We start from the raw sequence: 27,228 nt of genomic DNA on the forward strand, positions 1-27,228 counted from the left end.
TAACCCAATTTGTAGCAAGTGAAAATAACAATGTAACGTTGTCATTCTAAAGGTTCATTTACGTTATACAAATTTTATACATGTAGTCTTTCTAACTTTTCGTATATTTAAAAAAAAATTCCCGTGGAAAAGTTCTTAATGGCGTGAGTTATTGCCGGAATATTAAAAAAATCAGAAATTTTTAATGATTTTAATGAAGGTTCTGGCTTTTATAATTTTAATGAACCAGTCAATTTACTTTGAAACACAATACACAGGTTTACTCATTAAAGTTAATTACTCATGTCATGTTTTATCACTTGAAAAACTGTATTACATGCACAAGCATGAAACCTTAGTACACTTTTTAAACCCTTGGCGGAAATAATGCTTTTCTAAAAAAAAGCAACACACTTCCTATACCAAAACGCTAGCCTTGGACTATCTTGTATGTTGTTTGAACTTCACACTTGAGCGACACCGAAATCTGTGTCCCGCGTTTTTAATAGTCCTGCCTTACCGGTGGCAGCACATGCTGGATTGTGTCGAAGTGTCGGGGAAGGGTTCGAATCCAGCGCTGCACCTTTTCTACCGACTCGCGAACCACCAGCTGGTCGGGCGAGAGAAAGGTTTTGCGCGGCGACGGGCGCAGGTGCTCCTTGTAGAGGATCGCGGCGCCGATTCGACCGTCCGTCAGAGGGCGGTGTCGGGTCGAATCGGCGGCGACGGTCGAGCAACGCGCGAGGCTACGTTGCTGATAGGACACTGGCGCGGTGCGGATATTCCGCGGCGGTTTCTTCTTATGCGCCGGTATTTTGTCAGGGTTGTCGTAGTCGGGCGTGGCGGCATCTTCTCCGTCGCTCTCGCCGTCCGAGCGCAACGATTTGTCGACTTGATCGCTTTGGCGCGCTGTCCGATGCCGCTGCGCCGTCTTGATCATTCGCCCGCGTTCCTCGGGTGGAAAATGCGCCGAGTAGGACTGAGCAAAGGCAACCTTGTACTGGCGGTCGCTCCTGGTCGGTTTCGGCAAAGAACCCATCGGCACCTGGGGCGCCGCTGAGGGGTTACGGACAGGTGGGGGTGCGAGGGGCGGCGCCGACGCAAAGCTATTGGTACTGCCGTGCCGCTGTTTAGGATTTAGGATCGCGGAGCTCGGGTTTCGGCTAACGCAAGATTTCGAGCGAATCCGTCTACCGCCAGATGGCGGTCGCGAAGTTGGCTGTTGGTCCCCAGTGTTGTTGTTGCGCCCTGAGAAGATTTTCGACCTGCGGCGACAAAATAAAAGGAGATTAGCAATTTTCCTTTCGAGGCTTAGGCAGCGACCGCCCCTAAGCACTCACACGCGAAATTAGTATCGTCGTAGCATAATTTTCCTATATAGAGGAATCAGGTGGCACTATATAAAGACAAATTGTATTTTATTCTCGACAAGCTTTGGCACAACCGTTCATCATCACCAGATGGCCAAAGTTAACGTATAACCTTTGTCATACAATTTGCCTTTATATAGTGCCACCTGATTTTGTCTATTTAGAAATAAACAACACCCATTTACAAAAATAATTATACTTTGAAATGGTAAAATACCGGTAATATCAGGTCCACGTAAAATTGAATAGATTATTTTTAAATTAATTTTTAATTATTATTAGTTCGTCAAAGGGGCAGTGCTAAAATAATACAAGGTTAGTTAAAACGAATTCTATTTCCTGGTTTTCGGTGTGGTTTATTAAATTTATTTGGCACGTTTATCAATAACTTCCTGTTTTTGGGATTAAAGTTAAAATACAAATCGCGTCCTTTGGTGTGTCAAGCGTTTAAGAAGATTGCTTGTCAGGGCCATACATTTGTAGGTTTCGCTTACGACATCACAAGAAAAACAGCAATAAGCGTGTATTAGTCCTTTATATTTTCTTGGTCCGAGGTCACCGCACAAAAGACACGATCGGCAGACAAATGCGTACGGGGCCCGACCCACGAAGATCGCTGATATTGTGTTGGATTCACGGTCGCCCATTGATCGTGGATTTGAGCGGTCGCCCAGACAGACGACAGGATTTCCCTTTAAAGCATTGTTCGTTCAGTCCGCTCTCAGTCTAGCAAACACGCCTTGAAGGGCTGTGCGTCAAATCTAAATCGTACGTGACTGTACATAAAGCCCAGCTGTAGCTCCCCAAAGCTCCTGCCGAGAACCCAAGGACCTAGAACTATAGGTTTGCGTCTGTAAAGGGCATACATTTTCTAAAACAGCGGGATCTAGTAATGTCACTGCAGCGATAACCCCGCAAACCGCAAGACCCCGTTTGAGAGACGTGCGGAAATTCCCAGCAACTGTTTTCCAGCTTAGAGTTCAAGGAACCAAAACTATATGACTATAGGTTTGCGTCTGTATGGGCACACAGCAGGAGTTTTTAAACTGGGGCCCCCTTGAGCGTCCATGAACTAGTTTTAGGGGGTCCATGGACGCCTAATTGACATATTAGTGTATATTTAAGAGGTAATCAATTTATTAAAGAAAAGCAATTAAAATTTGCATTGAATGTACAATGACTCCATAAAACTTTTACATTTTTGGAGCGAAATCAGAAGATTTATGAAGTCTATTTGTATTGTGACGTAAATTTATGACGTGTTTTTTTATTTATTTTTTTTGGTCTACCGTGGTCCGCAAGCCAACAAGTTTAAGAACCCCTGGCATACAGTCTATAAAAGATGGGAATCCAGAAATGCCGCAGCAGTAATAACACAGCGAGCCGCAAGACCCCGTTTGAGAGACGTGTGGTACAGCGCGGCTCAAAGTTCCCAGCAACTGTTTTCCAGCTCAAAGCGGATCTCAGGTTGACGACAAAACACGAAAACAATCGCTGACCTTTGCGAGTCCGTCGTTCCGCCTTTCGCCCGGACGCCGGTCCGCGGTTCCGCAAACTCGCGACCGAGTCGTTCGACTTGATTCCGGTTTAAGTCGCCGCCGTCTTTTTGCGCTCCATCGCCGGCCGACGCTTGTAAATCGACTTGGGCTGGCGGCGGCACTCCTCTAGTTGGCTTCTCTCCTGCTGGCGTTACGCGTCTGCGACAAGTGATAGTTGTTGCTTAAAGGGAAAGAATGCAGACGAACTCTGTCTTTGGACAGAACGCGACTCTGCGCTAACTTTCCCCAGCATATTTGCCGGCAAATTGAATATGTAAAATTTGAAGATATCTCCTCGCCCTTACACCTTTTTTTCTAGAGACTGATGATGAATTATAATGTGGCGAAATGTATTGCTCTTTTAAATGACTAGAAATTATTAACGGCTGACTTTGCATGATACAGGAAAGTCTGAAGGGTACTTTTATATTTGCCGGTTTATATTTACTGGTAGAACTCAAAGCACAACCTAAAAATAATCTGTGACAAAGTTACTTTGAAGTAGGTTGCATTAACAGTATAGTTGCCCTATTTGGTAAAAACATCAAAAAAATCTCTGCGTGGAAATATGAAGTCTGGCTATTTATCCAAAAGCGTACGTAACAACTTTCCAACAAGTATTTCTTGTTTTACATCCTAAATTATTTTACGATAGATAGCTTAACTAGTGCCTCGTTTGACATTTCTAGTTTCAAAACTAATGTATTTTTTAAGAAACGACATCTCGTTTCACCTTTACAGTTAATATACAAACTACTGAAAGTCAACCATTAGGCTACTGTTTAAATGTTAACTCAAGGTATTCTTTAGCCTGAGGTATAATACAAAAGTTGCTGAAATTGCCCAAACCTCCAAGGAAAACGGATCGACTGCACGGCATCCAATGAGGGGTCGGTAAAGGCCCGTGGTCGGTTCATGCTCAAACTTTTGTTGACTTGTGTCGACCTATGAAGTATAAACAAAAACGCTTTTGCTTTTAGGCTCTAACTACAACGATCACAATGCAAGAAATTCTGTAACCGATGGGCCTTTCTGCCTTTCCTCCTATTTAAAAGCGTATAAAGTTTTAGTCAGTAGAAATCAAATAGCAATATTGGCTGTATGCCAAAAGCTTTATCTGCCGTTGACAACTGAACCAGCGTCCTAATGGCATTAAAACAGCCCTGTAGCATTGTAGCATAAAAGGCACGACAAAACAACAGATATAAAAGTTTGTTTTGAAAAGCGAAATTCCTCAGTGCGCGTCCCCGAAACCGGTTTTTATATCAAATTATGGCTTTCGCTGGCCGCGACCTTTGGTTACCTTTTGACGATGACGTCACCGTTACGCAAGAGCGCGTCGCCGCAAAAGAGGGCGTGCAGCGACGGATAGCTGGAGGTGTAGTAGTGCGAGGCGAACGAACGCTTGTGGTGCTGACTGGCATGCGAAGAGTAGCGAGCTGGCACGTGACAGGTGCCAGTGGCAGTGGCACTCGCCAGTCGCTCCACTCTAACTTGACTGGGGCTTCCGAGGGCTGCCAGGCTCGATTTTGACGTCGGCCCTCCATGGTGATGAAGACTTCGAGTTTCCACTAAGACGCCCTGGTCCTTCATGTTGCTTTGCAGCTTAACAACCAAGCATTACCCAGATACCTAAGGGATCTGCGCGAAGAAAATATAAAAACAAAATAAACCTACAAAATTCAGTAAAATGGCTACAGTATTATAAACCAAAACAAAATTTATCCGCCTATGTCTGATGTAGAACTATTTTGATTGATAAATGCTTCCTGTGTTGCTGCCTGCCGCACCAGCCCCATTGTTTAGCTCGATTTTACCAACACAATCGCCATCAGCAATGCATGAACAAATCGCAAAGCACAACTGATCGTTTCCGACCAAGAAAAAACGTTTCTGTGCCACTGAATCGTTCATTCGCACACTCGGGTATCCAGCAAGACCCTACAGCCGATTACACAGGCTATCAGCTGTAACCAACATATGTTGATATATTGCGCACGGGGGAACTAACTATAACCGGCTTATATGACACGATACAGGGCTATCACGCAATCCCTATATCTAAGATTTGTTCTTGTTTATAATCCTAATTTTTTCTAAATAACGAGCCAAACCCTCGTAATTTCGAAAACAGCTTCATATCAGTCTATATTTCTTGCTAACAAAGTTCTGTGATATCACAAAAGCAAAACAATGATAATTACAACTTAAATAAGCAAGTCATTAGTACAATCAAACATAACGTGGGGGCCGATCACACAAAGTTTAACGGTTTAGTAAAGGCTGTCTACTAACAAAACTTTTCGTTGACGGTTGCTTTGGTTTTCTATAAACAAGGTGTTAAACTAAATGATGTTGGGGTTAATCACAACCAATGGTTTGCCAACTTTAGCGTTCTTTTAAATATTGTTCGGTTTTCATTAGGCTAAAAAATGCTTTATTTTATGAGCGGCAGTGCAGTAATATATCGTTTATCTTCACAAAATCTACATCGGTTTAGTCCTAAACATATTTACGTTTAAATAATTACACTTCTAAACTCATTTCAGCTACAATAAATTTTAAAGTTTAACCTTTCTATGTAGCCTTTACATTACAGGCATCTTACAACAATGCCTAAAAAACCTGACACTCACAAAAATGGCAGAGCAAAATATGTGCAGCGACAAACGTTTGTAACCCAACAATTTCGTTGTCGCCGCAGTTTAAAAGCGCAAGGTCCTCCATTTTTAACCACACCTTTTCGACCTTTTTGTCCAGCTAACCAGTTTAAAAGCAAACCAGCATTCCAAACCGAAAGTACGTTTTGACGGGTTATATACGCTTTGCATCACAGTCAACCGGTCGACGCTAGTCAATCAGTGCCAAACGGACATGTCGCTTTATAGACAAAGGCAATTAATCTTCGGTAAGCACCAATTGAATGTCCAACGCCCGGACAAATACAAATCAGAGCAGCAGTTAGGCCACGGGCTTTTCAAGCTATAGATTTTTGGTTGCTACCGGAAGCTGTAGCCCCAATCCATCAAGTCACGTTTAGTGCGGCTCTCTCTCGAAAAAAAAAATAGATAATTAAAGGCCGCGCGCGTAACTCTGTGGTCGGCTGTTTTCGCACGGCCCTTAGGCGTACTCGAACAAACGGTAGGGCTCGTTATTTCGCAGAGATTTCTGTATGCGGGGAGAAGTGCGATTCAGCTTTGATGACTATTTGATCTTGTTTGTTTTAGTTTATACCGACTGTGTGGCTTAAAGTTGTTCGACTGGATTCATTTTTACTCACCCTTACGACGGATAATCGCCTACTTTTACGTTACCTAATCGCGTATCGGCCGTATGAGCATGTTTCGACAATTGGGTGCCTTTATTCTGAAAGTGCGAATTGCCATATGTAAACCATAAATGATATAGATTGATGCACAAACTTTGTTGTCTTCATCGACTTTAATGGCCAAAGAGAAGAATTTGTTTTTTTACGTATAGCAGGGTTGTGCAAATTGCGACCCGCGGGCCGAAAAAGTGGTCCGCAGATTGACAGTAGCCTATCTCCGACAGGCTTTAGTTTTAGGCCTGTACCACAAACACTATTAATATTAGTTTTGTGGCTGATTGAAATACAATTCAGTAGAACAGTCAATCTGTCTCACAGGGTCTACAACTCCTCGTGACTGTAAAATCGACACTTGTGTAACGTAAATCAAGAATTTTTTTTAGGATTTACGTATTCCCCTTATCAATCAGTAGTGCCTAATCTACACCTGAAAACTAGATTGCTAGAACTTTAGATAAGGGAATTCTGATTGATGAAAAATGAGTTTGATCGTTGTATAAACCGGATAAACATATTTGGCCCGTCTTTTTATCTTTATTTTTTTTTTTTTAGAAAAAAAGGTTGTGCACCCCTCACGTACAGAACAGTAGTATAGGCTAAACGGTATTATTTCAGAGCTGTGAAAACGGTCTAAAACAGGGTGAAAAACACATATTGCCAAGTGCCCTAAATTCGCCAGTTGTACGACAGCAAACAGAGCGAACTTTCGACAATCGGCTTCTCCCTATCTACGTTTTGTTTTCGGCGTTCAGAGACTCGCCACGTTTTGCCTCGGCGTGTTATGTTTGGCGATGCTCCGCAAACCGAATCGTTGTACCGCTTCCGTCTTCAAATCGTGTCATTCACGCAGATCTGGTCCGTGCGTTCGGGAGACGTCTGGCTTTCTTGCGGCGAAATTGTGTACATTGTACCAAAAGCTGGAAGGCCTTTGACAAACTTCGTAAGATAGTAAAAGCAAGCATATCATTGTCGTACTGACTTAAATGCACTTAAGTCAGTTTTGGTTAATGACTTGACTCGACTTAAGTCGTTTTGGTAAAGTGTCTTGACTTTAAAAGTCTTTTGGACAAGTAACTTGACTTGGACTTGAGTCTTTGAATCAAATGACTTAAATTAAAGTGTTTATATTTAACATTTAATGACAAAAAATGAGCTATCTATCTCAATTTTTGCACGTGAAACGATTGTATGCTGAAAGTATTTTTTTGTTATTGTTTGGTTTGGTTACAGCTCATAATAATCGGACGAGTTAACCAATTTTAAAGGTTTATAGTTATATTTAATAAATTATATCAGTGATTTTACTTGTAGCTAACTTGCTCTAATAATGACGTGACTGGGACTTGACTTATGCAACTAATGACTTGGACTGGGACTTGACTTATGCAACTAATGACTTGACTGGGACTTGACTTATGCAACTAATGACTTGACTGGCACTTGACTTATGCAACTAATGACTTGGCTGGGACTTGACTTATGCAACTAATGACTTGACTGGCACTTGACTTATGCAACTAATGACTTGACTGGCACTTGACTTATGCAACTAATGACTTGACTAGGACTTGACTTATGCAACTAATGACTTGACTGGCACTTGACTTATGCAACTAATGACTTGACTGGGACTTGACTTATGCAACTAATGACTTGACTGGGACTTGACTTATGCAACTAATGACTTGACTGGCACTTGACTTATGCAACTAATGACTTGACTGGGACTTGACTTATGCAACTAATGACTTGACTGGGACTTGACTTATGCAACTAATGACTTGGTCTGGCACTTGACTTGTTATTTTTAAAAAGACTTGACTGGGACTTAAATCATTTCAAAATTACTTGTTGACAACACTTGCTTATATATGCTTCTTGCTGTAGTGCGTTTGTTTTTTTAACTGCAGTGCAAATCTATTATAGCTTCACTATAAGGTTTTTCAACAAAATCTTTTCAACAATCAAGTGCAGAAACAAGGTTGGCGTAAATCTTTCGATTCCAAATACGTACATTTTTAAGATGCTGCTTGGCGCAACAGATTTTTTTCTAACACGGGGTAAAAAACTGTTTTTCCGTTTCACTTCAACAAATAAAAATTGGCGACATTCGCGATTTCATAAACTGTGCTTACTAAATGTTTTCAAAAGCAATTTTTTTTTCAAAAGCAATTTTATGTTATAAAGGTATCCACCATTCTTTCCGTCTTTAGTTTAAGAGAAAGGTTATTTTCACGTAACAATATATTTTACATTTATGTAAATATAATGCCATCAACGGTAGTGTAAACAGCGAAGTTAATCTTCGACACATCGTGATTTCCAATCTTTAAAAAATCGAAATAATCTATCGCTGAAAACTAGGTACAAAATTCACAAGTAACAATTCAAATAAATATCATTCCGTAGCGTCAAACAAGAACAGACTAGCCATATAAGACTGCAGCGGGGCTACTAAACGCTTAAAACTTTAACCGCATGTTTCAGCTACTGTTTCTAATAAAAAAATACAGTTTGTTTGCTTCTTGACTTAACATATATACTAGAAACACGAAAAGCATGTTTACCCTCTAAATGGCACGGTGTTTGCGTCGGCAATGTTTTGTTTTGAAAAGCCACTCGACACAGTCAAGAGGTTTTTTCGAACAGGAATTAAATCCGTCAACAACGACTAATACCGCACCTTTCGCTCGGTTTGTAACACCAGACACAAATATTTAGTTAGCAAAATCGCCATCCTATACCACTGTTAAAATAAGAATCTTGCTCTAGGTCAGGTTGATCCATCACCACGCCCTGATCTGTAAGTCTATTATCAAGTGTTCAAAAACTACATAAACTCTCAGCTATATTACATTTTCCTTGAAAGGGTATATATATACTCTACAATCAGTATAGGCAACATCTGTTAAGACGATTAGACGACCACGCATGTTTTTCGTCGCTTTAGCTAACTGTTCTTTTTTGCGATTCTTTTGCATTGTTATGCAGGGAATACTATATTTTGGCGCCCATCCTTTTTCCATAGTGCTTCTTTTTAAACCGATTTCGCCATCCGTTGTTTTTCGCCATACAGTCGTAATATGATAAGGGGATGTTTTTTTTGTCAGAAAAAATGTGACAAAATGACACATTTAGTAATACAGAATATTAGCGCGCAGTTCTGTCTTCTAAAACCCAGCAATTTTTCTTGCGAAGTACAAATTCTCACAAAAACGGTTTCCCAAACACTAAAGCTGAGGTTTTAACAAAAACGCGAACTATGTAGTAAGATGTTAAAATATTGCATTTCGAAAATAAAAAATAAAGACAATAGAAACAAACACCCTTGCGCACTGAACATAAACGGTTTGCTATCGAAATAATGTGTTAAACTAATGCGACGTAATTTGGTACCAACAGTTTTAATGAGAAATGACTGAGGTATCCCTATATTTATTAAAATATACTTGTTAACCCAATTTGTAGCAAGTGAAAATAACAATGTAACGTTGTCATTCTAAAGGTTCATTTACGTTATACAAATTTTATACATGTAGTCTTTCTAACTTTTCGTATATTTAAAAAAAAATTCCCGTGGAAAAGTTCTTAATGGCGTGAGTTATTGCCGGAATATTAAAAATCAGAAATTTTTAATGATTTTAATGAAGGTTCTGGCTTTTATAATTTTAATGAACCAGTCAATTTACTTTGAAACACAATACACAGGTTTACTCATTAAAGTTAATTACTCATGTCATGTTTTATCACTTGAAAAACTGTATTACATGCACAAGCATGAAACCTTAGTACACTTTTTAAACCCTTGGCGGAAATAATGCTTTTCTAAAAAAAAGCAACACACTTCCTATACCAAAACGCTAGCCTTGGACTATCTTGTATGTTGTTTGAACTTCACACTTGAGCGACACCGAAATCTGTGTCCCGCGTTTTTAATAGTCCTGCCTTACCGGTGGCAGCACATGCTGGATTGTGTCGAAGTGTCGGGGAAGGGTTCGAATCCAGCGCTGCACCTTTTCTACCGACTCGCGAACCACCAGCTGGTCGGGCGAGAGAAAGGTTTTGCGCGGCGACGGGCGCAGGTGCTCCTTGTAGAGGATCGCGGCGCCGATTCGACCGTCCGTCAGAGGGCGGTGTCGGGTCGAATCGGCGGCGACGGTCGAGCAACGCGCGAGGCTACGTTGCTGATAGGACACTGGCGCGGTGCGGATATTCCGCGGCGGTTTCTTCTTATGCGCCGGTATTTTGTCAGGGTTGTCGTAGTCGGGCGTGGCGGCATCTTCTCCGTCGCTCTCGCCGTCCGAGCGCAACGATTTGTCGACTTGATCGCTTTGGCGCGCTGTCCGATGCCGCTGCGCCGTCTTGATCATTCGCCCGCGTTCCTCGGGTGGAAAATGCGCCGAGTAGGACTGAGCAAAGGCAACCTTGTACTGGCGGTCGCTCCTGGTCGGTTTCGGCAAAGAACCCATCGGCACCTGGGGCGCCGCTGAGGGGTTACGGACAGGTGGGGGTGCGAGGGGCGGCGCCGACGCAAAGCTATTGGTACTGCCGTGCCGCTGTTTAGGATTTAGGATCGCGGAGCTCGGGTTTCGGCTAACGCAAGATTTCGAGCGAATCCGTCTACCGCCAGATGGCGGTCGCGAAGTTGGCTGTTGGTCCCCAGTGTTGTTGTTGCGCCCTGAGAAGATTTTCGACCTGCGGCGACAAAATAAAAGGAGATTAGCAATTTTCCTTTCGAGGCTTAGGCAGCGACCGCCCCTAAGCACTCACACGCGAAATTAGTATCGTCGTAGCATAATTTTCCTATATAGAGGAATCAGGTGGCACTATATAAAGACAAATTGTATTTTATTCTCGACAAGCTTTGGCACAACCGTTCATCATCACCAGATGGCCAAAGTTAACGTATAACCTTTGTCATACAATTTGCCTTTATATAGTGCCACCTGATTTTGTCTATTTAGAAATAAACAACACCCATTTACAAAAATAATTATACTTTGAAATGGTAAAATACCGGTAATATCAGGTCCACGTAAAATTGAATAGATTATTTTTAAATTAATTTTTAATTATTATTAGTTCGTCAAAGGGGCAGTGCTAAAATAATACAAGGTTAGTTAAAACGAATTCTATTTCCTGGTTTTCGGTGTGGTTTATTAAATTTATTTGGCACGTTTATCAATAACTTCCTGTTTTTGGGATTAAAGTTAAAATACAAATCGCGTCCTTTGGTGTGTCAAGCGTTTAAGAAGATTGCTTGTCAGGGCCATACATTTGTAGGTTTCGCTTACGACATCACAAGAAAAACAGCAATAAGCGTGTATTAGTCCTTTATATTTTCTTGGTCCGAGGTCACCGCACAAAAGACACGATCGGCAGACAAATGCGTACGGGGCCCGACCCACGAAGATCGCTGATATTGTGTTGGATTCACGGTCGCCCATTGATCGTGGATTTGAGCGGTCGCCCAGACAGACGACAGGATTTCCCTTTAAAGCATTGTTCGTTCAGCCCGCTCTCAGTCTAGCAAACACGCCTTGAAGGGCTGTGCGTCAAATCTAAATCGTACGTGACTGTACATAAAGCCCAGCTGTAGCTCCCCAAAGCTCCTGCCGAGAACCCAAGGACCTAGAACTATAGGTTTGCGTCTGTAAAGGGCATACATTTTCTAAAACAGCGGGATCTAGTAATGTCACTGCAGCGATAACCCCGCAAACCGCAAGACCCCGTTTGAGAGACGTGCGGAAATTCCCAGCAACTGTTTTCCAGCTTAGAGTTCAAGGAACCAAAACTATATGACTATAGGTTTGCGTCTGTATGGGCACACAGCAGGAGTTTTTAAACTGGGGCCCCCTTGAGCGTCCATGAACTAGTTTTAGGGGGTCCATGGACGCCTAATTGACATATTAGTGTATATTTAAGAGGTAATCAATTTATTAAAGAAAAGCAATTAAAATTTGCATTGAATGTACAATGACTCCATAAAACTTTTACATTTTTGGAGCGAAATCAGAAGATTTATGAAGTCTATTTGTATTGTGACGTAAATTTATGACGTGTTTTTTTATTTATTTTTTTTGGTCTACCGTGGTCCGCAAGCCAACAAGTTTAAGAACCCCTGGCATACAGTCTATAAAAGATGGGAATCCAGAAATGCCGCAGCAGTAATAACACAGCGAGCCGCAAGACCCCGTTTGAGAGACGTGTGGTACAGCGCGGCTCAAAGTTCCCAGCAACTGTTTTCCAGCTCAAAGCGGATCTCAGGCTGACGACAAAACACGAAAACAATCGCTGACCTTTGCGAGTCCGTCGTTCCGCCTTTCGCCCGGACGCCGGTCCGCGGTTCCGCAAACTGGCGACCAAGTCGTTCGACTTGATTCCGGTTTAAGTCGCCGCCGTCTTTTTGCGCTCCATCGCCGGCCGACGCTTGTAAATCGACTTGGGCTGGCGGCGGCACTCCTCTAGTTGGCTTCTCTCCTGCTGGCGTTACGCGTCTGCGACAAGTGATAGTTGTTGCTTAAAGGGAAAGAATGCAGACGAACTCTGTCTTTGGACAGAACGCGACTCTGCGCTAACTTTCCCCAGCATATTTGCCGGCAAATTGAATATGTAAAATTTGAAGATATCTCCTCGCCCTTACACCTTTTTTTCTAGAGACTGATGATGAATTATAATGTGGCGAAATGTATTGCTCTTTTAAATGACTAGAAATTATTAACGGCTGACTTTGCATGATACAGGAAAGTCTGAAGGGTACTTTTATATTTGCCGGTTTATATTTACTGGTAGAACTCAAAGCACAACCTAAAAATAATCTGTGACAAAGTTACTTTGAAGTAGGTTGCATTAACAGTATAGTTGCCCTATTTGGTAAAAACATCAAAAAAATCTCTGCGTGGAAATATGAAGTCTGGCTATTTATCCAAAAGCGTACGTAACAACTTTCCAACAAGTATTTCTTGTTTTACATCCTAAATTATTTTACGATAGATAGCTTAACTAGTGCCTCGTTTGACATTTCTAGTTTCAAAACTAATGTATTTTTTAAGAAACGACATCTCGTTTCACCTTTACAGTTAATATACAAACTACTGAAAGTCAACCATTAGGCTACTGTTTAAATGTTAACTCAAGGTATTCTTTAGCCTGAGGTATAATACAAAAGTTGCTGAAATTGCCCAAACCTCCAAGGAAAACGGATCGACTGCACGGCATCCAATGAGGGGTCGGTAAAGGCCCGTGGTCGGTTCATGCTCAAACTTTTGTTGACTTGTGTCGACCTATGAAGTATAAACAAAAACGCTTTTGCTTTTAGGCTCTAACTACAACGATCACAATGCAAGAAATTCTGTAACCGATGGGCCTTTCTGCCTTTCCTCCTATTTAAAAGCGTATAAAGTTTTAGTCAGTAGAAATCAAATAGCAATATTGGCTGTATGCCAAAAGCTTTATCTGCCGTTGACAACTGAACCAGCGTCCTAATGGCATTAAAACAGCCCTGTAGCATTGTAGCATAAAAGGCACGACAAAACAACAGATATAAAAGTTTGTTTTGAAAAGCGAAATTCCTCAGTGCGCGTCCCCGAAACCGGTTTTTATATCAAATTATGGCTTTCGCTGGCCGCGACCTTTGGTTACCTTTTGACGATGACGTCACCGTTACGCAAGAGCGCGTCGCCGCAAAAGAGGGCGTGCAGCGACGGATAGCTGGAGGTGTAGTAGTGCGAGGCGAACGAACGCTTGTGGTGCTGACTGGCATGCGAAGAGTAGCGAGCTGGCACGTGACAGGTGCCAGTGGCAGTGGCACTCGCCAGTCGCTCCACTCTAACTTGACTGGGGCTTCCGAGGGCTGCCAGGCTCGATTTTGACGTCGGCCCTCCATGGTGATGAAGACTTCGAGTTTCCACTAAGACGCCCTGGTCCTTCATGTTGCTTTGCAGCTTAACAACCAAGCATTACCCAGATACCTAAGGGATCTGCGCGAAGAAAATATAAAAACAAAATAAACCTACAAAATTCAGTAAAATGGCTACAGTATTATAAACCAAAACAAAATTTATCCGCCTATGTCTGATGTAGAACTATTTTGATTGATAAATGCTTCCTGTGTTGCTGCCTGCCGCACCAGCCCCATTGTTTAGCTCGATTTTACCAACACAATCGCCATCAGCAATGCATGAACAAATCGCAAAGCACAACTGATCGTTTCCGACCAAGAAAAAACGTTTCTGTGCCACTGAATCGTTCATTCGCACACTCGGGTATCCAGCAAGACCCTACAGCCGATTACACAGGCTATCAGCTGTAACCAACATATGTTGATATATTGCGCACGGGGGAACTAACTATAACCGGCTTATATGACACGATACAGGGCTATCACGCAATCCCTATATCTAAGATTTGTTCTTGTTTATAATCCTAATTTTTTCTAAATAACGAGCCAAACCCTCGTAATTTCGAAAACAGCTTCATATCAGTCTATATTTCTTGCTAACAAAGTTCTGTGATATCACAAAAGCAAAACAATGATAATTACAACTTAAATAAGCAAGTCATTAGTACAATCAAACATAACGTGGGGGCCGATCACACAAAGTTTAACGGTTTAGTAAAGGCTGTCTACTAACAAAACTTTTCGTTGACGGTTGCTTTGGTTTTCTATAAACAAGGTGTTAAACTAAATGATGTTGGGGTTAATCACAACCAATGGTTTGCCAACTTTAGCGTTCTTTTAAATATTGTTCGGTTTTCATTAGGCTAAAAAATGCTTTATTTTATGAGCGGCAGTGCAGTAATATATCGTTTATCTTCACAAAATCTACATCGGTTTAGTCCTAAACATATTTACGTTTAAATAATTACACTTCTAAACTCATTTCAGCTACAATAAATTTTAAAGTTTAACCTTTCTATGTAGCCTTTACATTACAGGCATCTTACAACAATGCCTAAAAAACCTGACACTCACAAAAATGGCAGAGCAAAATATGTGCAGCGACAAACGTTTGTAACCCAACAATTTCGTTGTCGCCGCAGTTTAAAAGCGCAAGGTCCTCCATTTTTAACCACACCTTTTCGACCTTTTTGTCCAGCTAACCAGTTTAAAAGCAAACCAGCATTCCAAACCGAAAGTACGTTTTGACGGGTTATATACGCTTTGCATCACAGTCAACCGGTCGACGCTAGTCAATCAGTGCCAAACGGACATGTCGCTTTATAGACAAAGGCAATTAATCTTCGGTAAGCACCAATTGAATGTCCAACGCCCGGACAAATACAAATCAGAGCAGCAGTTAGGCCACGGGCTTTTCAAGCTATAGATTTTTGGTTGCTACCGGAAGCTGTAGCCCCAATCCATCAAGTCACGTTTAGTGCGGCTCTCTCTCGAAAAAAAAAATAGATAATTAAAGGCCGCGCGCGTAACTCTGTGGTCGGCTGTTTTCGCACGGCCCTTAGGCGTACTCGAACAAACGGTAGGGCTCGTTATTTCGCAGAGATTTCTGTATGCGGGGAGAAGTGCGATTCAGCTTTGATGACTATTTGATCTTGTTTGTTTTAGTTTATACCGACTGTGTGGCTTAAAGTTGTTCGACTGGATTCATTTTTACTCACCCTTACGACGGATAATCGCCTACTTTTACGTTACCTAATCGCGTATCGGCCGTATGAGCATGTTTCGACAATTGGGTGCCTTTATTCTGAAAGTGCGAATTGCCATATGTAAACCATAAATGATATAGATTGATGCACAAACTTTGTTGTCTTCATCGACTTTAATGGCCAAAGAGAAGAATTTGTTTTTTTACGTATAGCAGGGTTGTGCAAATTGCGACCCGCGGGCCGAAAAAGTGGTCCGCAGATTGACAGTAGCCTATCTCCGACAGGCTTTAGTTTTAGGCCTGTACCACAAACACTATTAATATTAGTTTTGTGGCTGATTGAAATACAATTCAGTAGAACAGTCAATCTGTCTCACAGGGTCTACAACTCCTCGTGACTGTAAAATCGACACTTGTGTAACGTAAATCAAGAATTTTTTTTAGGATTTACGTATTCCCCTTATCAATCAGTAGTGCCTAATCTACACCTGAAAACTAGATTGCTAGAACTTTAGATAAGGGAATTCTGATTGATGAAAAATGAGTTTGATCGTTGTATAAACCGGATAAACATATTTGGCCCGTCTTTTTATCTTTATTTTTTTTTTTTTAGAAAAAAAGGTTGTGCACCCCTCACGTACAGAACAGTAGTATAGGCTAAACGGTATTATTTCAGAGCTGTGAAAACGGTCTAAAACAGGGTGAAAAACACATATTGCCAAGTGCCCTAAATTCGCCAGTTGTACGACAGCAAACAGAGCGAACTTTCGACAATCGGCTTCTCCCTATCTACGTTTTGTTTTCGGCGTTCAGAGACTCGCCACGTTTTGCCTCGGCGTGTTATGTTTGGCGATGCTCCGCAAACCGAATCGTTGTACCGCTTCCGTCTTCAAATCGTGTCATTCACGCAGATCTGGTCCGTGCGTTCGGGAGACGTCTGGCTTTCTTGCGGCGAAATTGTGTACATTGTACCAAAAGCTGGAAGGCCTTTGACAAACTTCGTAAGATAGTAAAAGCAAGCATATCATTGTCGTACTGACTTAAATGCACTTAAGTCAGTTTTGGTTAATGACTTGACTCGACTTAAGTCGTTTTGGTAAAGTGTCTTGACTTTAAAAGTCTTTTGGACAAGTAACTTGACTTGGACTTGAGTCTTTGAATCAAATGACTTAAATTAAAGTGTTTATATTTAACATTTAATGACAAAAAATGAGCTATCTATCTCAATTTTTGCACGTGAAACGATTGTATGCTGAAAGTATTTTTTTGTTATTGTTTGGTTTGGTTACAGCTCATAATAATCGGACGAGTTAACCAATTTTAAAGGTTTATAGTTATATTTAATAAATTATATCAGTGATTTTACTTGTAGCTAACTTGCTCTAATAATGACGTGACTGGGACTTGACTTATGCAACTAATGACTTGGACTGGGACTTGACTTATGCAACTAATGACTTGACTGGGACTTGACTTATGCAACTAATGACTTGACTGGCACTTGACTTATGCAACTAATGACTTGGCTGGGACTTGACTTATGCAACTAATGACTTGACTGGCACTTGACTTATGCAACTAATGACTTGACTGGCACTTGACTTATGCAACTAATGACTTGACTAGGACTTGACTTATGCAACTAATGACTTGACTGGCACTTGACTTATGCAACTAATGACTTGACTGGGACTTGACTTATGCAACTAATGACTTGACTGGGACTTGACTTATGCAACTAATGACTTGACTGGCACTTGACTTATGCAACTAATGACTTGACTGGGACTTGACTTATGCAACTAATGACTTGACTGGGACTTGACTTATGCAACTAATGACTTGGTCTGGCACTTGACTTGTTATTTTTAAAAAGACTTGACTGGGACTTAAATCATTTCAAAATTACTTGTTGACAACACTTGCTTATATATGCTTCTTGCTGTAGTGCGTTTGTTTTTTTAACTGCAGTGCAAATCTATTATAGCTTCACTATAAGGTTTTTCAACAAAATCTTTTCAACAATCAAGTGCAGAAACAAGGTTGGCGTAAATCTTTCGATTCCAAATACGTACATTTTTAAGATGCTGCTTGGCGCAACAGATTTTTTTCTAACACGGGGTAAAAAACTGTTTTTCCGTTTCACTTCAACAAATAAAAATTGGCGACATTCGCGATTTCATAAACTGTGCTTACTAAATGTTTTCAAAAGCAATTTTTTTTTCAAAAGCAATTTTATGTTATAAAGGTATCCACCATTCTTTCCGTCTTTAGTTTAAGAGAAAGGTTATTTTCACGTAACAATATATTTTACATTTATGTAAATATAATGCCATCAACGGTAGTGTAAACAGCGAAGTTAATCTTCGACACATCGTGATTTCCAATCTTTAAAAAATCGAAATAATCTATCGCTGAAAACTAGGTACAAAATTCACAAGTAACAATTCAAATAAATATCATTCCGTAGCGTCAAACAAGAACAGACTAGCCATATAAGACTGCAGCGGGGCTACTAAACGCTTAAAACTTTAACCGCATGTTTCAGCTACTGTTTCTAATAAAAAAATACAGTTTGTTTGCTTCTTGACTTAACATATATACTAGAAACACGAAAAGCATGTTTACCCTCTAAATGGCACGGTGTTTGCGTCGGCAATGTTTTGTTTTGAAAAGCCACTCGACACAGTCAAGAGGTTTTTTCGAACAGGAATTAAATCCGTCAACAACGACTAATACCGCACCTTTCGCTCGGTTTGTAACACCAGACACAAATATTTAGTTAGCAAAATCGCCATCCTATACCACTGTTAAAATAAGAATCTTGCTCTAGGTCAGGTTGATCCATCACCACGCCCTGATCTGTAAGTCTATTATCAAGTGTTCAAAAACTACATAAACTCTCAGCTATATTACATTTTCCTTGAAAGGGTATATATATACTCTACAATCAGTATAGGCAACATCTGTTAAGACGATTAGACGACCACGCATGTTTTTCGTCGCTTTAGCTAACTGTTCTTTTTTGCGATTCTTTTGCATTGTTATGCAGGGAATACTATATTTTGGCGCCCATCCTTTTTCCATAGTGCTTCTTTTTAAACCGATTTCGCCATCCGTTGTTTTTCGCCATACAGTCGTAATATGATAAGGGGATGTTTTTTTTGTCAGAAAAAATGTGACAAAATGACACATTTAGTAATACAGAATATTAGCGCGCAGTTCTGTCTTCTAAAACCCAGCAATTTTTCTTGCGAAGTACAAATTCTCACAAAAACGGTTTCCCAAACACTAAAGCTGAGGTTTGGGACCATATAAGTCCCCAAAACGGACAGCACATCACGGAATTGGTCAACTAAAATTCCTATCGCCTTAGCCTATCCTCTGGATCACAACAGTACACGCTTCTGTAATAAAGTTGCTTTGTCCAGCAATAACACTACTCTTCCTTTAACATTGACCTTAAACAAGAGGGAAGGTTGTTTTTTTACCCGCACCCCGTTCCACAGCGTTGTTTACATTTCTTTGACATCAACCGTTACGACCATGTGCGACCCGAGTATATAGTCAACCGATAGGGCGTAATACGGAAGAGAAGCTATAAATAAGGACGCAAACGTAATAAGGCTGCGCAAAACAACAAAGCTGTTTCCCTTTATTTGTTTCTCGGCACAAATATGCAACACTTTACTGCTAAAATCTGGTTTGGCGTTCTAACTGTGTGGGTAAAATTGCGGTCCACCGACATTTAATAGCTTTCCAGCCAAGTTAAAGCAATCAATCGTGTCCGGATGGAATGCAAAATAAAAACGCGTTTTTTATTTTCAGTTTGTTAAACTAAGCGGAAGATAACTAAACGTTAGTAGGTGTCAAATTGCCAATTAAACCAGTGCTTCTTAAACTTTTTTAGTTTTGTTCACCCCTAGCATCTATCGACAGACTTTATCTACACTTGTCTCATAATATGATGAAACTATCTCGTCCATATATAATAGCACAAAATGATTAGGTTGTTTTTTTTCTCACATTTTCACTGAACAGGTTGAACACCCGGAATAACCGCCCGTCTCGCAAGCTATCATCCATTTCTGACGGTTCACCCTTATTCACTCAATTAGGTTGGTTAACCCCTTCAAGACTTTTATTCACCCTGGGGTGAACCATTCACCTGATTAAGAAACACTGAATTGAACGATGGTGTAAAGTTTACTACGAATAACTACAGTCTCCAGTCTATAAGTGCGAAGTACATCTTGAACTGCGTCGCAGTAAACGTTGTGTAATTTCTAAGCGATACTTTTCTACAGCATATGGAAATTTGCACTTATGGGATAAGGAGGAAGTTGATAAACGACCTATATGCATTACGTCATACCTCGATATGCGAAAAAAAACGTCGCAAAGGATTACAGATGCTTTAAACCATGCAGCACGAAAAACAAACTTGTCTGCACATCCTTGTTCGTTTTGACTGTTGCAAGCTGCATTTTGTTTACATTTTCGAAACGCCATTGAAGACAAACTAAAAACAGTACATAAGTCTCCAACTGCAGGTTCTGTGTACCGCCAAGAGATCCGACTCAATTGATTGCAGCCGTTTCCTCTCAATTATATAGACGCACAGACGATTTGGCACCAGCTCTATTTCTACAATACGTTATATATAGTTGAGACAAAACGCCCGGCCGCTCCCAGCCATTGTAATGAACGCCTCTTCTTGTTATTGCATTTGACTGATTACAGTCTTTTCCCCTCTCTTATCTAAACCGGGCGTGGCTCAGTCAACGCTCGTTATTTCTCGTTCGCTGCAACTCTTCGCAAGGTTGTAAGAAACCTGTTATTTTCAGCGTATTTTGATCCGGGAGACTTTGACCAGCTTTACGCCTTCCACCCACTGGCCGTATGAAAACTGGGCATTTTCTACGACATCGCCTGTTTTTATTCGATTTTTAATTAATTCTATACTTCCTTATTTGGTCCGATACTGATTTTCGTTACCTATAGGCAAAAAGTACGGCGTACGATCGGATACAAAATGACACAGTTTCCATGATGATACAAGCAAAGTTGTTATTTGAACCATTCAAACAGTATTATTCATGTTATTAAGCCATCATTCGTTTGGCATTAAGAACCATAGTTGAATTCTTATCATAACAGATGTTGATTTATGAAAGCATTTTTCGATTTTCTACGAAATTAATCTGCTAAATTAGAAATCGCTGCATTAAATCGCAAAACAAATGCCTTTGTCCGTTTGTGGTATCCTATCAGTGCCATTTCATATCGAACTAAAATGCCGATACTATCATTGGTTTTATCGAATATTCCTATTTTAATTGATGTTTTGAAATCTAATAAAAAACAGATCCCAGTTTGCGAGAAATTCTGTTTCGTCGCAAATGACAAGCGACAATTCTAGTTGTGACTGTATAACAATTGTGTCATTCCGAAACCGTTATCCGCTAGTTTAGCTTTAGGAGTTAAAATGAAACAATTTTTTTCATCTCCTATATCCAGTAAGCCAATTTATCAACACGCACCCTAAAATATGTCAAGTGCTTTTTGATTCAAGCAAACATAACTGTTTACTGTTTAGTGATATTTTAAGACAGTTTAAATGTATTTTAACTTGAGAAATTTATGATTGTGGTCTTGTTTTCGCTAACCTGCGCACCAAAATTGCGAACCCGGTTTTAAAGGGCGCCGGCTATCGAAGACTTGTATTATTAGAGAGACCAGATACAAAAAAGGAGTTTTAAAATTCACACTCAACATTCAACACTTTTCTGAAAAAAACAAAAGTCGTATATCATTCTAAAGTTGTTTTTTTATTAGATTTTTTTTTTTGAATTTATTGCAAGTAAAAATTATCATTTAAAATTTTCAAGAGTATTTGAAATCCAGTTCTTCTTATGGGATAACGACACAAAAAGGTTATGAACCATTTCTAAATACAATGTCTGATGTTAAAAAATGAATTCGCGTTTAGTTTAAACTTTAAAACCTGTGGTTTTATTTTCTGCTCTCCAAGGGGCAGCTTAAGCTGACCCAAGTGACGGGATTGTGAACACAGCTACGAAGCGTGGGCAAGTACGTGCTGCTATAGAATCGCTTCCGCACACTAAGTCGAGTAATTCTCCGAAAACAGCCGCCATAAAACGGGGTTCGCCCGTATTATCATCGAAGTTTTGCGACAGTCGCAAAACTCTGTTCGTCTAAAATAGCCTGTAGAGCAGGGGTTCCTAACCTTTTTTGTATGTTTTACCCTTTTAACAAAATTGAATATCAAATTTACCCCAAATATATAAAATGGTGCTCATTTATTCAAAAAAACGAAAGTAACAAATTACATCAGTTATATTCAGTGCGACGGCTGCTTGAATGCCTATCCTTGGATTTACCCCCTAAATGGAGAATATTTACCCCCTGAGGAAAACTTACCCCAGGTTAAGAAAGGCTGCTGTAGAGAGATCCTTCACGTTTTCCGTGGGCTGAAACCAAGTCGTAATCCAATGGTCTGATCAAGGGTGGCGTTAATATTTTTTATGTGAGAGCTTAATTATTCGTATAGTATAAAACGAAAAGTTAGTTTTTAATCGCAATTTTTGTGAAGAGGTTTTGAGGAAAATTTAACGAGTTTATTTGGCGACACGCTTTTGAATCCTTACAGCATCAAAAAACAAATAAAATTTTAAGCAATATTAATAGACCCCATAGCTTCTAAAGTCCCACATAATCAAGTGAATATTTTCGTCTCATGGGTTTGCCTCGAAATATTTTCCCATCCTTATGCATCAGGCAAAGTTTTACGAAGGCTTTCGAATTTTTAATGCACAAGTCTAAAATATAGGACGGCGTTTTTGGGGTGCTTTGAGCATGAATGTGGCCAGCCCACTTAACGTAAAATGCGAGTCCAGTTTTTTTTGCTGCCGAGTTTTGCACATTAATCTTCCCACTTTTGTGATCACGCTGCGAAGTACTAAGGCTGCCACTTCGCACGCATATCCTTAAAACTGGCGGGCTATTAAAATTAACACAAACTTTTTAAACAACGAATTCATATATATGACTTACTGTAATGACTGAAAATCTAATTTCACCATAAACTTATGAAGTAGCCATGTAATGTTATAAGGTAGTGCGTTTATGTAAGCCAAAACAAGTAAAAACTACGCAGTCAGAATTTGCCGTCCAATTTCAAAACAAACTATAAATAATAAAAAATATTACCAAACTTACAACATGGATAAAACTTTTTCTATTTGCCGCGCTTGAGTTCAACTTAAAGCAAAGTCGGTCAAACAACAAGTGCATTTGGTAAAACTTCAAATTGCAACTTTTAGGGATTTCACTTAAAAGCTTCTTCAAACTAACAAAACGAAACTGTCTTTTGAACTCAACTGCCTTTACTCGGCCGGTCCTGCAATACCGGAGCCGAGATGAAACACCAACCTCAACGCCAAACTTTACGGCGCGAGTGTTAACATAGAAACACGCAGGGCTGACAAGTACAAACTGAACCGCCAGGTTTTATTGCGACAAGGCAAATAGCGAACAAAACGACTCGATGACTCAACATTACGTCGCCACACGTACAGTTGTACAACGACAGCTTCCTATGCGACTCTGACTGGTGGAGTAGTGTTTAAGTGTTGATGAACACGTAACAAACAAGTAGTACACAGTCAACGACGACTTTACATGCAATAAGTGGCCGCTAATCACTGAACAGCAGGAACGTATATACAACACACACTGAACATTAAAATTAGGCATCAATAAAGGCTTAACATTAGGTATTAATAAAGACTATCAATTTTGTCGTGATGCTACGATGCACAGGAAATAGCTGGCTTAACTTAAGCAGCGGACACTAGTGATGAACTATTCTTGTCAACGCTCTGTTCATTCTTTTTAAAACAAAACAAAAGCGAAAATTAACAATCAACTTTGGTGACGTTGAACGACGTAACAAAGAGCAACAAAACCGTTCAGTGACTGTGTGGACTTGATACGGATAACTAATTGGACTTTCGGCCTAAACCATAAAAAATCAAATTATTTTTTTGTGTTTTTCTGTGCCCCAAGTTCGACAAAAATGCTAAGCGTCTAACGTAAGTCTACAATAATCCATTACAAGAATTGAAGTGTGGTATTGTGTGAGACCTGTAAAAAATAAGTTTCTTTGCCAAGCTTTCCACTTTAAAAATCATCTTTTCTTCGAATAGACCTATCTGCTGCAATATAAATTTAACAAAAACCGACACTATGTTTTTTTGGTGACAAGTGTAAATTATTTACCTGATGCATTTATATTTCTTTTAGTTTGACACGTTTTCCTTAAAAAAAACTTGATATTAGGTATAACGAGCTCCAAATGAGCTTCATTTCGTTTGAGTCATTCGTCGTAAAATATCCTGCGCGATTTGGTCTATATTATACATTGCGCCTTGCGGTAAATATTCAAGAAAAACGTGCGAATAGCAACTGCGCCGTGTCGAAGCTATTGAGACGACTACAAAATGAGTCTCCCAGCTTCCAATGGCTTTGCATAAAACTGAAAGGTCAATTTGCCTTCGCCGTGGGGAGCGTTTATTGATTTTAGGTTCGCGGTGCAATCTGAAAGTTGTTGCTACGCGTCTTCGCCCTTTCTGTGTGCGAGCCAAAAGATTGCGATCAGCAAATTTACATCCGTGTGTTCAGGTTGTCACTAAACGTTTATTGCTCGCAATGTGCCCTGTCACTTATTAAACATTGTGAATAATATTAACGCTGGTCTCTAACGACTCAAATCTTTCACAAATTAGGCAAATTACTTGCAAGAAACTTGAGTATTTTAATTGAAAAGATTTTTGGCAAAAACGATTATTTTACCTCTATTTTCTTGACGTTAAATTTGCCCACAAGAATCATATTAGGCACTCGCAGAAAAAAATGGGCAAGTGCTGTTACTTTCAAAGGAGTATCATTGAGTGTAAAATACAATTTTTGTGGTCTATTAAACTCGCACCCCTTGCAACCATACATTAGCATCTATTTGGTTTTTCAAGGTAGGTGAACCCCGGCTTAAACTTTTTCCAACGTCAACCATGGCATCCTTAACGATATATATCCGCTACAAAATCCAACAAAAAAGCGTTCCATATAAAGGCAACCTCAAACTCGCTTTTTTACTTTGCTATGCCGCCCTAACCATTCCGTGAAACTCTTGTACACGACTCAAGCCTGTCAACTTGACTTACACGCACAGACATATTTAGAATCGGCTTGGACATTTTGCTGAAGCGTACCGTTCGATATAAGGCTTGTGGCAAACGACGTAAACAAAGAATGAGTAACATAACATGTTTTCTTACCATTCGTAAATTTCCTCGAAATCCTAACAGAACTGACTTACAAGCCTAGGCGGTAATTTCAAGTACCTACAGTTACACGCACACAACATCTCGGCTGCCCTGGACGGCAGTTTCTTCGCATATAGACACTTTGAGGTTTAATGGAGCCCTTGATTCCCAAACAGGCGCAGCCGAGCGTCAAGAAATGAGGGCGCGACCATAAGGCTAACTGTACAGTACTAGAGCAACAGTTTCAAGTTTTCAAACTGCCGGAAAGCGTCTTGGGTGCTTTACGCCTTATCTATGGTTTTTCTATTTTTTTATTGGTCCTCGCGTTACGCTTTATCGGGAAATACATGTATGTTACTTTCATTAATATGGCTCTTTTTACCAATTGGGAGTTAAGCTTACTGCCTCCCTGCCCAATTGACCATTTCGACCTTTAGACGATAATAAAAACATTTTATACCAGTTTTAGGCAAAAAATAAATCTATTTATTTATTATTTGTGTTTCAGTAGTTTTCAACCAGGGTTCCGCTAGTACAGGCCTAAATTGTGTAGCTAATTGAGGTGTGTTTATGCACTAGGGTTCCTCCATTGAAATGTTAGGGTTCCACTCAAGCAAAAAGGTTGAAAAGCACTGGGTTAGATCAAAGTTCAAAGTTATATACATCCTCAACTGTTTTGACTGTAACAAAGATATCTACCAAATTTTAAGAATATACTTTCTGCAAGTTTTTCTATACACGTGTCACGCTTTTTAGATATTTCTTAGAAAACAAAATAGACCCTTTTCAAATTAAAATTAAAATCAAAGTTGGACCGATTGACTTGCAACTATACAATTCTACTCGATTTAATTGATGCTAACTTTAATGCAATGGACTCAACCTGTGATACACTTGCCACTTGTTGAACGTGGACGTTTGTAAGTGATGCTCGAGCACCTTTCAGGTCTCATTATTTGTTTGGCAAATGAACGTAAGTGTAATATGGTTGCGGTTGCCGTAAGGTATTTCTTCGCCAACACTGTATCTATCTATAGTCTGCAGTTAATGCGTTCAACTTCTTCTTGGTTTTAATAACTTAAGTACATTTAAGCTTTTAAAACTAAGCTGTGCGGATCGACAGTGGAATGCAACAAAAGCTACTTCCACTTGCGTATTTTAGCAAGTGCAGCATTGACTGAATCCTGAATGTTTTCCTCGGGAAGAAGCGGCCACACTTCGCGAGACAAAGGGAAATCCCCTAACGAATACGTCATCGTCGCCTTAGTAACGAAAGTCACAAGGATGGCGACAAGTAGTTGTTAGCTGACTCTCAAACGATAGTGGGTTGTGTAACTTAATTAAACTTAAACAGACACTGCCTCCGCACAAAACTGAAGATTAACGCTTATTGAAAATTTACAAGAAATGATGAAAAAGCCAAGTTATTCAAAATACAGCGTATGCACAATACTCAATAATAATAATTGCCTTTAAACTGCCTATATAAGCAAACCGATTTTTTTGGTTCCTATTAAACGGTTAATCAACAAAACTTAACATTTTTTAAATAAAACAAATGTTTTTAGTCCTGACAAACCCACTTTCAACCAAATCGACCTTCATTTTCTTATTATGAGGAAAATTAACGGAGTGCTTTTAGGTTTCCCCAAACAAAACAGACTGATCAGACTGCCATTTCACGGTAGCTTGCCATTATATCATCAACCAACATCATCCGCAAACAGATTTTCATTTTCTGCTCATGAAACAAACCATTCACAGCCGATTTTCGGATAAGTCACCCGTCTTGCTTCCCACGCCAGATTACGGTCGCTCTATGTTGGGTTTACGTTTGGGGACTAACGGGCAAAAGTTCGCTGTCTGAAAGGCTGACTAAATCCCTCTCGAGACGAATCAACAGTGGCTCGTATTCCGTGAAAAAATGCGGGTTGTCTGTCTTGCCTAGGGCGCGAAATCGACAAAAAATCCCGGGCCTTTATGGTCGGGTGGCGTGTGTTGTTGATATAAGTTATGCTGGCTTCAGGCCAATCGATGGACGGCAGGTAAAATGTATTCCGG

At 40.2% G+C, this 27,228-nt stretch overlaps 1 protein-coding gene across 1 annotated transcript; it reads right to left on the bottom strand.

Annotated features, from left to right (window-relative positions):
- Nucleotides 1–204: 204 nt before the first annotated feature.
- LOC146133495 (uncharacterized) lies at nucleotides 205–4,518 on the bottom strand. Its single transcript, XM_083397766.1, has 4 exons — nucleotides 4,191–4,518; nucleotides 3,737–3,832; nucleotides 2,849–3,046; nucleotides 205–1,244 (listed from the first exon to the last, which is right to left on the bottom strand). The coding sequence occupies exons 1-4, from the start codon at nucleotides 4,478–4,480 to the stop codon at nucleotides 482–484; spliced, it is 1,347 nt and encodes a 448-aa protein (XP_083253892.1). The 5' UTR covers nucleotides 4,481–4,518; the 3' UTR covers nucleotides 205–481.
- Nucleotides 4,519–27,228: the final 22,710 nt, after the last annotated feature.

The sequence above is a fragment of the Ascidiella aspersa genome, chromosome 9, assembly GCF_963924565.1.
Source record: "Ascidiella aspersa chromosome 9, kaAscAspe10.2, whole genome shotgun sequence".
In the NCBI taxonomy this organism is placed as follows: Eukaryota; Metazoa; Chordata; class Ascidiacea; order Phlebobranchia; family Ascidiidae; genus Ascidiella; species Ascidiella aspersa.